Here is a 13,493-nt window from a genome sequence, read left to right on the forward strand (position 1 = left end):
TTTCAGTCCAGACTGGATGTCTCTGACTCAGGAGAGCTGGGAAATGGGCTGGGTGCAGCTTTCCCAGGTGAGGCATTCTGGCCAGGACAATGTGTTAACCACGATGGTCCCTATGACCAAGGATGTGCTGGGGCAGCTCAGTCTTCTTCAGCTGAACCAATTGGCAAAGCCAACATCAGTCCATGAACCAAGGTAAAACCTACCTGAAGAGTTCCCAATGCTGCTGCTCTGGGAAGCCATGTCACCTATGCTTGGCTTGGTGAACTGCCCCCTTTTCCCATTTTGATTCCATCCCTGCCTGTGCTTTCCTGTAGAAAACCTAACAATGACCCAGGGAATCTGCTTTGTGCAATCCCCCTGGTGCCATGCACAGACCAACTGCTCCAATCTTGCTTTTACCTCTTTGCCTCTTTTTTTCTCATACTTAAAATTTCAGGCTTGCCAATGGATAAAAACAGTCTGTCCACATGGTGGATACTTAAATGTTGAAGTGAATCTCTGTTTCTGCAGTTTAAGTAATTCCAGGGATGACCCTGAGAAGTTGTATCTTGGCTGGGATGATATTTAAGTTAGAATTTACAACTGCCTGTGAATTTTGCTGAGTAAAGACTATTTGCACAGCAATATTAGTCTTGTGCCTCTTTACTCAGCACTGTCCAGCCATTACCATGCTGCCCAAACTCAGCAGTGGTGCAATTATCAGCTTCTGTGACCTCCTGGTACTGTCACTAGCAACAGGAGGACCCAAGCAGTGGCAGGACGCTGCACAAAAGACCCTTCAATAAATAAACACCAAGAATATCTGATTGCCAAAGTGAAGAATTTAATCACATAGGCTTTTCTATCACTGGAAATGAAGGCAGACATGCTGTTACAGTAATATGGGGAGAGAAAAAATGAGATTCAGCAGCAGCAGCAAAGAAACAAAGGAGAAACTGAAGGAAAACAAAATATGGAGATGATTTAAAATCACTTAAGAGACCTGTGCCTGCTAATGCATTTTTTCAAATGATTATGACTTACAGAAAATACATTCAGACATCTTCTTCTCATTAGAAACACTGAGTTGAAAAAGATATAACCAGTATCCCAGTGTGCTCCCCTAACATGAGCTTTTGAACCACAGCTCCGAAGTTGCATCCAATATTGGTATGCCTTAATATCATGTGTTACTGGATGCTGAGACATCTGTGTTCTTATATGGACAATCACATTATCCCAGCAGCAGCAAGAGTGTTTCTAGAGAACAATTGCTGATGTGTTAGCATGGTTTCTATCTTTCTATTGAGACTACTATGCTCCATCTTTGACTTCGTAATTTTCTAGCTGATGGGAATTTCAAAAGAGCTGCTGTGGAGAGTTTTTACTGTTACTCACTGCTTTTTCACATTTAGATAGGCAATGCAGTCAAACATCAATAGAAAACAAGGATGCATCATTGGTTTAAATTGTGAAGATACAGTGAAAACTCTGAGGTAATGACAAATCACTTTTCCTAAAGTCCCTCTTAAAGTGGTGGTGAGGAGGATCAAAGGGTGATGTCTATATCCTAACACAGACTTTTTTTAGTGAGGCTTAATCAGAAAAAATTCTGGTTGCAAACTTTTGGAAGCAAAGACAAAAAGTATGAAAAGCAAAGCAACAAGAGATTTTAACACCAGGCAACTGTTCTCATTTTTATTTACTCAGACTCCAAAACCAACTAACCCTGTCTGTGTCACTTTGTTTTCACATGCAGGTATACTTTCTGAGGATAATTCTGAAGTGAGAGTGGACAAAGTGACAGAAGAGCCTTGGCAGATTCCTAGTGTAGGGGGAAAGGCTTTCAGAGCTGCAAATAATAACCAGAGACTAAATTCTGCTCTCCATCACACTGGAGAAAATTCAAAGTAATTACCCCACTGACTTCAGTGTAGTGATCCTAGATTTATATTACTGTAAATGACAGCAAAAATTGGACCCAATATAGAAATAATTTATCTAAGGCCCTAAGTATAGTTAGTTGCACAATTCAATCTGTAAATAATGCCTCTAATGCACATATGGCTAATTTACATCCAGACTATGAGAACATAGCCAGTGCTGAGTTCCAGGATGCTTAAAGCACTAGGCAGTGCCAAAATAAATCTGCAGTATTCCCAGAGCCCTCACAATCCTTCCAACTTCTGGGGTTGGGAAGAAGATGCACTACACACATTTTGGAAAAGTGAAATTCTATCTGCTGCATACTAGTTATTGGATAATTCTTACCAAAAGAGCATAGAATGCTGTTAAGCAGAACTCCATGTCTACTTGCAAGAGCTCTGCAAGCTCTCTCCTCCCAAGAAGTTGTTTTTATCTAATTTGTCTCTTACTGGGAGCAGAATTCTAGGAGCAGCTTGAGTTTTCTAAGAATAAACCACACTTGAAAGATGCAAGGGTTTTAAGTAACATTGGAGAAGAGTGCTTGGAGTACATACATTTAACACACATAAAACTTAACCACAGCAATTTAAGTTAGATTCCTTCTCTAATCACATATTTATGTTAGTACCTCACTGAAGCCAAATTAAAATTGATATTGCCAGGAGAAAAGATGGCATAAGAATCTGAATTATTCACCAGCTTGGCAAGAGAAAAAATTCTGCCAAAATACCAAGTATTGTTCTGGGCTTTGTATGAGCACTGCAGTGTGGCATGTGAAGAGTTAGAAAATCCTGCTGTACCTTGGACTTCAGAGGAAATATGTTAAATCTAAGTGTAACAAATACATCAACCTTCCTTCCTTCCTTCCTTCCTTCCTTCCTTCCTTCCTTCCTTCCTTCCTTCCTTCCTTCCTTCCTTCCTTCCTTCCTTCCTTCCTTCCTTCCTTCCTTCCTTCCTTCCTTCCTTCCTTCCTTCCTTCCTTCCTTCCTTCCTTCCTTCCTTCCTTCCTTCCTTCCTTCCTTCCTTCCTTCCTTCCTTCCTTCCTTCCTTCCTTCCTTCCTTCCTTCCTTCCCTCCTTCCCTCCCTCCCTCCCTCCTTCCTTTTTAACTGGTTGGTTGGAGTGTGGGGTTTTTTGTATCATCAGGGAAGAAGAATTCTCCTGTTCTGAGCACGCAGGAAGTGTTGAGTCCCTGTGGTTAAATGCAGATTAATCAGTGCTGCAGGTGGATTCCATTGGACCCTTCAACAACAGAGCAGACACAGCACAGTCCTCTGGTAGAAAAAAATCCCTGGGAAGAGATTTTGAGGGCAGCTAAGCCTGGGAAAAAGTCTTGGGAATGAACAGGAAGTTTAAGTCTGCTGTTTTAGTGAAGACCAGTCTTCAGTGAGTACATCATGCTTGAAGGTGGGGAGGTGTTTTACCCACTTGATGTGACTGCTAACTTGGTGCACAAACAGATGATGCAAATAAAACAATTTAATCTTCATACAAATAATTCCATTTAGTCTGTCCTCATACAGGAACCTCATGATGTTGAATGTGTGGGTCCTACAAAGCCCTTTGAGGTCCTAGAGAGAGAAAATAATTAGAGAAGTTCAGAACTCACCTCACAAAAAACTCTTTTTAGAACATAATTTTATGGTATTTGCCAAGTTTCTCCTTAAGGGAGTTGATAACTTCGGAGAATTTGTGAGGTAATGGCCTCTGAGATCCTTGGAGACCCATAAAGAATAAATTACTTAGAGAATAAATGCAGGAGTTATTTAAACACAGGGAAAAATACCTCTGAAGAAGCCTCACACTCAAACAATAATAAAAATCTTTATTTTTTTTTCTTCTCCTGGTTCATTAAGAGACCAGAAAGGTCATCATTTTGAAGTTGTCTTTTTCTAATGTTTCTTAGGTTCCGTCAAGTACAAAAAAATATTATTCTCTGCAAAGATGACAAAATTATCCTTGATTCTCCCTATATAACTTATTTCCATTTCCAATGCATGAAAGTTCTTTAAGATGTTCGATCATTGGACATGTACTGAAAACAAGAAAAGTGTTTATATTTAAGTCTAATTTCTAATTTAACTCTTCTATTTGAGCCTCAGTTTGTCTTTCTATGATTCTTGAACAGGTACTTCTCTAATGGTCAGTGTGGAGGTTTCCATGAAGTTCTAGGTGAGCCAAGTTTAAATTTAGCCCTTTGAGTTTAGTTTAAAAAGAGTTTTGTGTCACTGGTGCTGTCCCCTGTGGAGGTATTGCTGCTGACAGTCTGAATTCCACCAGGTGTGGGGCAGGGTGTGCCCCATGGCTACGTCAGGTTGGAAGTGCTGAAGGAGTTTGCATGATAGGGAGGCTTTGACAGAAGAGCACAGAAGCTGCTGAGGATGAGGTGTTTTTGTGTTTTTAAAAGGCTGAACTGAAATCTAACCCAGACAGCTGACTAACATCTTGAGACACAGGCAGTTTGGGTCAAATCTGGGTGACTGGCAAGTTTAATTATAGTATTTGATGACTGTTTTACAGCATTTAAACCTCTTTGAACTTCACAATGGATAAGAGTGTTGAAGGGCTGTGAAACATGTTCAGCTAAAAATGAACAAAAAAGATGATGCTTCCAACACTCTTAGTGGTACCTGGCATTTATTTGAAGTCTGATATTGCTCACAGGGCTTCCATATCCGTGACTCCAGATTTCCGGTTGAAAGTGCCGGATTTCTATCAGAACAATGGACAATTCGATGGCATTTGCCTGATTTTGAGCTCCCCACTCCCCTTTTCCAAGACACATTTCCTTTTCTGTTTCTTGTATGATCCCATTCCTTTCAGCAATGCAAGAAAGACAGGTGAAGAGTGAGGAAGGGCAGACACAAACTGCATCCCAAGCAGATAAACCCACAGCTGGCCAGAAAGAACACAGAAGAGATGGCAGTGGCAGCACCTGAGAGCTCATGACAGCACAGAAGAGATGGCAGTGGCAGCAACTGAGAGCTCAGGACCACTGAGGTATCTGTAGAGCTTTCAAAACCTACCAGAGAAAATTCAGCCCTAGTGTTGAGGCCAAAGGTCTCCTCCTTGTGAGCAGATGTTCCACAAGAGTGAAAGTGAAAGGTAAAAGAAAGCACACAGAGCAGGACACTGACCCAGCCTCAGCACACCTTGAACATTTTGGGTTGCAAAATTTGGGGTCAGAACAGAAATTTCATTAATGGTCTTCTAGCTTTTAATAATTATATCAAAATCCTTCCAGTGTAATGAATTCTTCTCAAACCAAGAGAGCAGACAAAACCAGAAGCTTGAGAAAAACCTTCCAATTCACAGTAGTTTGAGCCCAGCTATTTGATTTCTGCAGTCAATTAATTCTAGTGAATTCCTGAAGAAGTCACTAATTGAAAAAATAACGACAGCTAAGATAAAGCTAACAGACAACAATGTTCAATGTCTCAAAAATTGCACAGTCTTTCCAGAAAACAGTCTGGACAGTTGCAACAGCTCCTGAAAGTTATTCAGCAAGGCAGAAAGCAGAAGCTTGTCACATGTTGAGACAAAACCAGCCTATCCCTCACAGCAATGTAACGTTCAAAGCTAACACATCACCCACAATCTGCCAACTAAGAATTATTCGGCAAATAGTTCTGAAGAGAAGATAGCATTTTCATAGAAAGCAAAATGTTTCCTACTTCATAAACAGAAATGAGGGAGGAATAAATCACCAAATTACCTGTTACAATTTACCAGTGTAAACGCAACTGCTTTGATCCTCTTTAGCAAGTACACAACTGGAAATGAGAAGCAGAATGTGAAACTGTCACAGTGGCATAGGCAAAAAGATTTTCTTGTATTTTCTTTTGAAAGGGCAGACAGAATATCAAGGCTCATGTTTAATCAGATGTACTGTAGGCTCAGGAGGGAGAAATGAGAGGGTATTACAAATTACTGAGATTGAAAAAAATCCACCATAGTTCTTGGAATTTCCTCTTTTTAAAAAAACCACAATATTGATCTCCTGGGTCAGAAACAACTGGAAGAATGTTTAATAGAGATAGATGGCACACATGAGCTTTAGGGTTCTGCATTAAATATACCAACGGTATCCACTGTTGTTCTGTGATTAGCAATTGTTTTTTAAACTTGCTCTCATGACAATCTACAAGGAGATGGGGTGTTGGAGTAGCCACCAGGAACACAGGACAGCCATTGCAAATTACAAATGCAGAAACAATTTTCTGAGGGCACATGTTCCAGCTTTAATGGCTTTTTCCTCATCAGCAAGAATTGTGGGTTTGCTTTTCTCAGCTTTCTCCAACACTGTACAGGAAGTGGCAGAACAGGGAAAAGGAGCATGGCACAGAACACTACAGGAGCTGCTTACCATCCACAGGGAAAATCCTTTCTACCACACAAAGGAGCTACATTTGACTGCAAGCTCCAAATACAATTTTTTTAGTTCAAAATCCTCTAAAGGAAACTAAGGACTAGAAAATTTGTGAGGAGACATCCACAGTGTCAGTAGACTTGGACAGAAAACATGATACAGTAGTAACAGCGAGTTTCAAATATTATTATTACAGAACAACAGCGGATATCTATGGTGCACGGAAGGAATGGTGCAGTCCTGTAACCAAAATGGTGCATAAGAAATAAAATGGATTTTCTAATGTAATATTCACAAAATCATGGACAGTGATGAGCAAAACCTACAGTGCATACAGGCACTGAGCAGTCGTGGTGGCTTAGTGAATGAAAATCTGAGTCATTTCTGGATTAATGCTCTAACATAGTGCCAGGGGACACTGTGTTGCTGGAGATATCATTATTTCTCTGAGACATTTTGTCATTTATATCCCACGTTGCATTCCAGAAGATGACAATTACTATATTCTAAAGAGGACAAAATCAAAAGGCCAGCTTTCAGCTTGACCCTAGAGGGGTGTAAGAGGGAATAAAATATATCTGGTGCACCTTTGAGCAGAATTCTCTTCAAGCACGGGGGGGAGGAGTTGAGGGGGCATCTCCCCAGTGCCTGCTCCACCAGCTGAACAGAGGGGAGAAACATGAGAAAGGGGAAAGGTTCCACACTCCTCTTCTCACATGCCAGATTGCACATAAGGAGGAGAGGACTAATAATCTGTTTATTTTTGAAAGCAGGAAAGGCAGATTGGGTATTGCATTGATATATGGTCTGCAGCAGTACAAAAGTTCTTCCACCTTCCCCTGTTCAGCTGTGTGTACATGTATTCAGTTCTTAGGCAAGGAAAAAGCACAAAATCTGCCTGTTGTAAAAACTCAGAAAAGTTTTCCTAAGAAGCAGCATGCAAAACATGATGTTTGACTTAAATTTCTATTAAATAAATACATCCTGCCTACCTAAAATTCATTTCTTGTTTTGATTTGATGAGTTCATCATGCTTGGTTTCTATTTAGTGCAGTGAAGATTATTCTACTAGAACAGAATTCGTATGTGGTAAAATTAATTTCAGAAATATTCTGGTGGATACAAGTCTCTCTGATTTCCAGGAAGAACCCTGTGGCTTTCCCCCTTGGCCTAAGTCTCCTGCAGAACACTGGCACCATAATCCTTCTGGCTCTTCCAGCCTGAAATACTGCAACTCTTTCCCCAAGCACAGCAGCTCCTCCTGGGAGCTTCACTGCGAAACATTTGGGAATGATACCTGAGGATGTGGAAGAATGTCAGCTGCAGAGCAGGGGATGGGGTTTGCAGGTGGGGGGGACGGTGATTTATCCAAAGAGTTGACCTGCAGCCTTAATTAACCATTCATATCTCAGCATCACAAACCAAGGCAGACAACCATAGCATTTGTAACACTTTCCGGAACTACCATCCTGGATAATCCATTTACACATTGTTGCCTAAATATGATTCCAGGACTTGTATTGAAGTTAATATTTGCAACTGGGCCATCTATTTTCCTAGGAAGAGAAAATCATATACAATGTGGAAGAGGAAAGAAGTGCCAGCTCTGTGTTAACTATCACAGCATGCAGACAGCTATCATTGCCAGCCAAAAATTGAGCATCAGTTTTCATCAATTAAGTATTTATTAAAATTGTGTACAGAGATGACATGAGCTGGGACTCAGGCTAATGACACTGTGTAGACTGGTGACCCCTTTTTCAGTCCCTGGATGATAACTTGCTTGGCATTAAGTATTGTGGGCAGCATCATACTTTATTCTCCCTAAAGGCCTTCAGTTTAAAGTTTTTAATTTCCTGTAGGTCTCAGTAGTATGAGGTCTCCCAAGGTTATTTTGCTTACTATCTGACCTGGCTGCTGGTTTCCCCATTTTTTATGGTTTGCAGGGGTGAGATACACAGCCTTGCAACCCTATTTTTTTTTATTTTATTTTAAGAAACTGTGTGACTGCACTTAGAGGTGTGCATGTAAACACGTGCAGTCTCCAGGTGTACCATAAGTGTACTCAAAACATCTCGTGTAATATTTTTATTAATATTTTTATATTTTGTGATTTTCACTCTCTCATTTAAATCCAGCAGATTTGCCAGGGCGGGTGGATGGGGCTGAAAAATAAAGAAGCTCCCGAAGCATTTGGCAGCAGGATGGGCTCCAGAGCAGCACCACTCCTGGCTGCCTCCACGGCCACCCCGAGCCCCTAATATTGAATAATAATAACAACCACTAACGCCTTTAGCCAGGCTCCCTCCTCTCTGCAGCTCCAGCACAGCTCTCTGCCCGCTCTAGAAACAAAAATAGCGATGAATTAATTAACGGGACGGGGATCTCAGCCGGGAGGGGGCCCCGGGAGCCCAGCGCTCCGTCACGCCCGGGGGAGCCGCGGCCTGGCCGGCCCTGCCCGCGGGCAGCGCGGTGCTCGGTGCGCTGGGCAGCGCTGCCCGCCCGGGGCACGGCGGCGAGGGGAAGCGAGGGAGCGGCGAACCCTGCCCTCTGCCCTCTCCGCAGCATGGGGAAGGCGGAAGCGACGGAGCCGGCCCGTCAGGCCGGGCGGCGGCGGGGGGGCAGCGCGGCGAGAGGCTGAGGCGGCCGCGGCGGGGCCGGGCGCGCTGACGGAGGCAGGGAGGGCAGCGCGGCACCGAGCCCCCCGGCCGCACCGAGCCCCCCGGCCGCACCGAGCCCCCCGGCCGCACCGAGCCCCCCGGCCGCACCGAGCCGCGAGGAGCAGGGGCAGGCCGCCGCCGGCCTGCGGGGCCCCGCGGCGGAGCGGCCCTGCCCGGGGGATGCCCTGGGGGCGGCGCGGGGCCGGGCCGGCGGCAGCGGCGGCGGCGGGCAGGGCCAGGCCGGGAGCGGGGCCGGGGCTGCGGCGGGACCTGCAGCCCCCGGCCATGGAGCCGCAGGTGGGGCTGCCGGGGAAGGGGGGGACCCGCGGGCTGGTGAGGGCCACCCGCGGCCAGCAGCGCTAGAGGAAGCACCAGCAGAGCCCCTGACAGGTGTCTCCGCCGTAAGTGCCCTTACGCAGTCACTCGAGGACTGACAGACTTTGCGTTTGTTATTGCTGCTGCGATCTCCAGAGATGATGCTGGCAGAGCAAGCCCAGAAGTGGTTCCCAACTCACGTGCAAGTTACGGTCCTTCAAGCCAAAGGTCTGAAGCCAAAAGGTAAAAATGGCAGCAACGATGCCTACACCATCATACAGCTGGGCAAGGAGAAGTACTCCACCTCGGTGGCTGAGAAGACTCTGGATCCCGTCTGGAAAGAAGAGGCCTCCTTCGAGCTCCCTGGACTACTCATGCAGGAGAATCCAGAAAAATACATCCTGTACCTGATTGTCATGCACAGGTCGCTGGTGGGGCTGGACAGGTTTTTGGGACAGGTGGCCATAAGTCTGAATGATATATTTGAAGACAAGCAAAGGCGGAAAACAGAGTAAGTTATGGTTGGTTTTTTTCATTATAATTTGTATTCCTTGGACAGTTGCATTTGGGGACGGTGGGAAATAGTAGCCTTATTATGAATGTATGTACTTTGAAATGAAATTGGTACGTTTCTGTCATTGATTCTGTGTTCAAATCTCTTAGCCTATACAGTTATGTCATTGGGCCTGACCTCTTCCAGAGAAGTTTACTGTAATCAAAGTGCTTACTGTGCACAGGGAAGGACTGCCAACAACATTAACTTTTCTGACAAACTCTTGTGTGTAACATGAACTCATTGCAGTCTTTTTCTCAGCATTTTTCTTTGTTCTGCACAGGGCCATACCCCCATTCATCTCCTGCTTGAGTTTGAGCCATGCGTGAGACTCAGATGCCCTGAAACCTGGTGTGGTTCTCTTTAAAATTGTTTTCCTTCAGTTACTTCAACCACGTGTGTTTAAATATTTTATATTTATGTTTTAGTGGTCAATGAGCTGTGACTTAATGAAGGCTTACCACAACAGCAGAGTGCTTTGCTGTCCTGATTAATCCTAGGCCATGATCCCAAGGCTGCACTGTTCAGCAGGCCTCAGCTGAGAAGACTGAAGAGAAATTTCAGCTCTTGTGGTAGCTTCCATCACTACCTGCAAAAGCCTTTATCAAATAAAACTGTGTTTCCCAGAAAGTTCAGACACTGGAATGCAAAAAAAGGAATTAAAAAAAACAAACAAACTAACAAAAAGAAGGCATCATAGCAGTTTATTTAAAGTGGAACTGTACGTATCTAATTCTCAGAGTTTTTCAACTAAATGAGTAAAGTTGTTGTAATTCCTAGACAGGACATGATTGCACAAAGGTGTTTGGTACCAGTGTAATTTATCTTCCATGTGTTTGTGTAACTCAGACTGTAGGTATGAGAGTACTTCAGGCATGCCTATGACTCCATGCTTTGGGTTTGGTTTAGATATGTTTGTCCTGCAGAAGCTGAGTCAGAAGAGCATGGATACCTCCAAGTGAGCTCTGTGTTGCCAGTGGCATGTGAACGCTGACAGATCTTTCTGCAGTGGTTACAAAGTTCCTGCTCCAGGTGCCTTTCCTCCTCTAGCGTCTTCAGTAGAGTACAAAGACTCCTGTGCCCAAATCTCAGCTGTTAAAATTGAAGTCTGGTATCCATAGTGATGTTGGGTCTGTGGTGAGGTGCTGGTGTTTGCGTCCAAGCCACTAAAAGACTGGCATTGCTTGTCTTGCACAGTCTCTGACTGTGCTGGGGTTGAACCTCCAGCAGCGTTGGCAGCTGCAGATGGAGATCTGTATGGTTAACACCAGGCAGGGCTTCTTGGTCAGACAACTGCTTCTGCTGAAACCACCTCAAAACCTGGTCCTGCATGGCCAACGGTGAAGAGCACCAAAGACAAGTCAAAGCTCTCTTTGCCCTGGTGTTTATTTTCATAAACTGAATTTTTTGCCCCTATGTTCACAAACCATACGAGAGGAAAGAAGCCTGTGCAGAATCTCTTGTGGGTTCACTGTCTGGAGTATTACATTTTTAATTGCTTACCTTTTTAGGGACAACCCAGTTATCTTGATGCAATACACGGTAAATGCCTGTAGCCTTAAGGTCTTAATTTCTGTTAACACTTGATTCAAGAAGTTTCACTGCTCTTATGTATCTTAAAAATTCTTGAATCATCAGTTGTAATTATCTTGCAAGTCAGTAGTCAACTGCCTTAGTTGCAACACCTAGCAACAGGGTGAAAAACAAGGTGAATGAATGAGGGAGGAATGCTACTAAAAGTAAAAACTGTGATTCTAAATAGAAATACGTGTTCAGAAACTGGAGTAAAATATGTACATTATTCCTTTATTACTGTGAGTAACAAAACTTCTTTTCCCTAGAAGAAGAAACATAGACTCCTGCACCAGTTTTAGCAAAGTAGTCCTGGAGTCTTGCAAAATTATTCCAGAAATTTTTAAGTGGAGTAAGTAACAGAGTCCTTGTGATAGTTAAGCAAACATTCTGATCTGCAGTTTTTTTATAGGAAGTTATGCTTAGCAGGGCTCCATAGGTGTTCTTTATTTTCTCATTTCTTTCTCTGAAGTGTGAGAGAGGAACTCCTGCAATGTAGCCGTGAAGCAGTTCCACCCAGAGCAGCGCTGAAATCACCGCGGCTCCCCGGGAGCGCCGCGCGCCGCCTGCGAGCTCTGCTGCACAAGATGGGGGCCTATGGGGAAAGTTTTACAAACAGCCCAAGTCCTTTCTTCAGAAGTTACTTGAACATTTAAGATTGCAAATCTTATTAAAAGTTGATGGGTGTTAGGCTTCTAGGGCCGAACAGCCGTACTTGTAAAAGTCTTATGTAAGTGTAAAAGTGCGGCTGGGCGGCAAGTGGGATTTTTGGCAGCGCGTTCTCGCTTAATGCTGATTTAAATTCTTACGAGGAAGGAGCCACTGAAAGTCCAGTTTTCCCCTTGGTGTTTTTAGGTGCTTAGAAACCTCAAAAATGTCCTTTCTGAAACGCACTTTTGAAAAAAAGTAACGCCGAGTTCCTTAGTTTCGATGTTTCTGAGTTTTCGTGGCTGTGTGCTTTGTGTGCCCCTGTTCCACACGGGCGGTTCGTGGCTGTCTCCTTGAAGCATTTGTTGGAGATGTGGATTCAAGGTTTGTACGTGTGTGTGGGGCAAGGGCAAACTTTCAAGAATAGATTTACGAATGCAATCTCAAACAGAATGCTCTTTTTTCCCCCTTTTTTATTAAATCCTTTTTGATAGAAAATATTCCTAGTCCTATGTTGGCAGTAAACTAAGGGTAATATATTTGGACCCAAAGACCTTCTAACTGTGGCTATGGTGTGGGAACTGAGACACCCAGCACCTTTCAAAACCAAGTCCAATGTCTTTGTTACCAAAGCAATCTGATGGTTGAAAGCTATATTCATTGTTTCAGAAACACTAATCTGTTTTATTAAGCAATGTTTTTACTTTCAAATATGTTCAACAGGCTTGTGCTGTTATTAAATCCAGAGTTATTTTCTTATGTTGATGTAACCTTAACATTTCTTGCTTTGTTTGGGGATGAATGAGATCCAGTTATTTGATGAAGTGTCTATTGGTAATATTTCTACTTTTTAATATATTTAATAGCTTCCTCTTTCCAACACAGCTGTACATATGGTGCTGTAAGAGACAGACTCAAGAGTCACCAGGGTATTGCAAAAAAGATATTTAATATTCTGCACAATGCTGAACCCTGTCAGCAATTCCCTAGTGCTTTTTTAGTAAGGAGGTATGAGAAGTGAAGGCTACCAGCTGATTCTGAATTCTTAGGAAGACCATGGGGTGTGTGACATTTGGCTTTTAACATATTTTTTTAATTTAATATTTTATAATTTGGAAGAAATAAATTTCCAAAATCATGCAGACTGAGGAACATTATGTTAAGGAAAAATAATCTTTTTCTTTTTTTTTTTTTTTCCTGTGGAGCTTTTTTGTTACTTGTCACATCTTAAGACAAATACTCCCTGCAGTAACATTTTCAGGCAGAGGCCTCATGATAGGATTTGTCTTGTGTTCTAAGAAACTTGCTCTGGCTCAAGTCTTAATGAAACAATGCAGTCTATTTACTATAACTTAATAGGGAAAATTTTGTACACAGCATCATACGATGTCCTTTTCCTTTCTGAAACTGATGATTTTTCAAATTCTTAAAAGTAAAAATTTCTGGAACAGTTAGATCCAGCTGTGGCTCAGA

At 43.0% G+C, this 13,493-nt stretch overlaps 1 protein-coding gene across 1 annotated transcript in view; it reads left to right on the forward strand.

Annotated features, from left to right (window-relative positions):
- The first annotated feature begins 9,190 nt into the window (after positions 1–9,190).
- Positions 9,191–13,493, forward strand: part of RAB11FIP2 (RAB11 family interacting protein 2) — a 39,190-nt gene continuing 34,887 nt past the window's right edge. Inside the window, exon 1 of the mRNA XM_033065957.2 lies at positions 9,191–9,758. Coding sequence (XP_032921848.1) covers positions 9,406–9,758 — 353 coding nt within the window. The 5' untranslated portion in view covers positions 9,191–9,405. The remainder of the gene's footprint in view (positions 9,759–13,493) is intronic.

This window comes from Catharus ustulatus, chromosome 8 (genome assembly GCF_009819885.2).
Source record: "Catharus ustulatus isolate bCatUst1 chromosome 8, bCatUst1.pri.v2, whole genome shotgun sequence".
NCBI classification, from domain to species: Eukaryota; Metazoa; Chordata; class Aves; order Passeriformes; family Turdidae; genus Catharus; species Catharus ustulatus.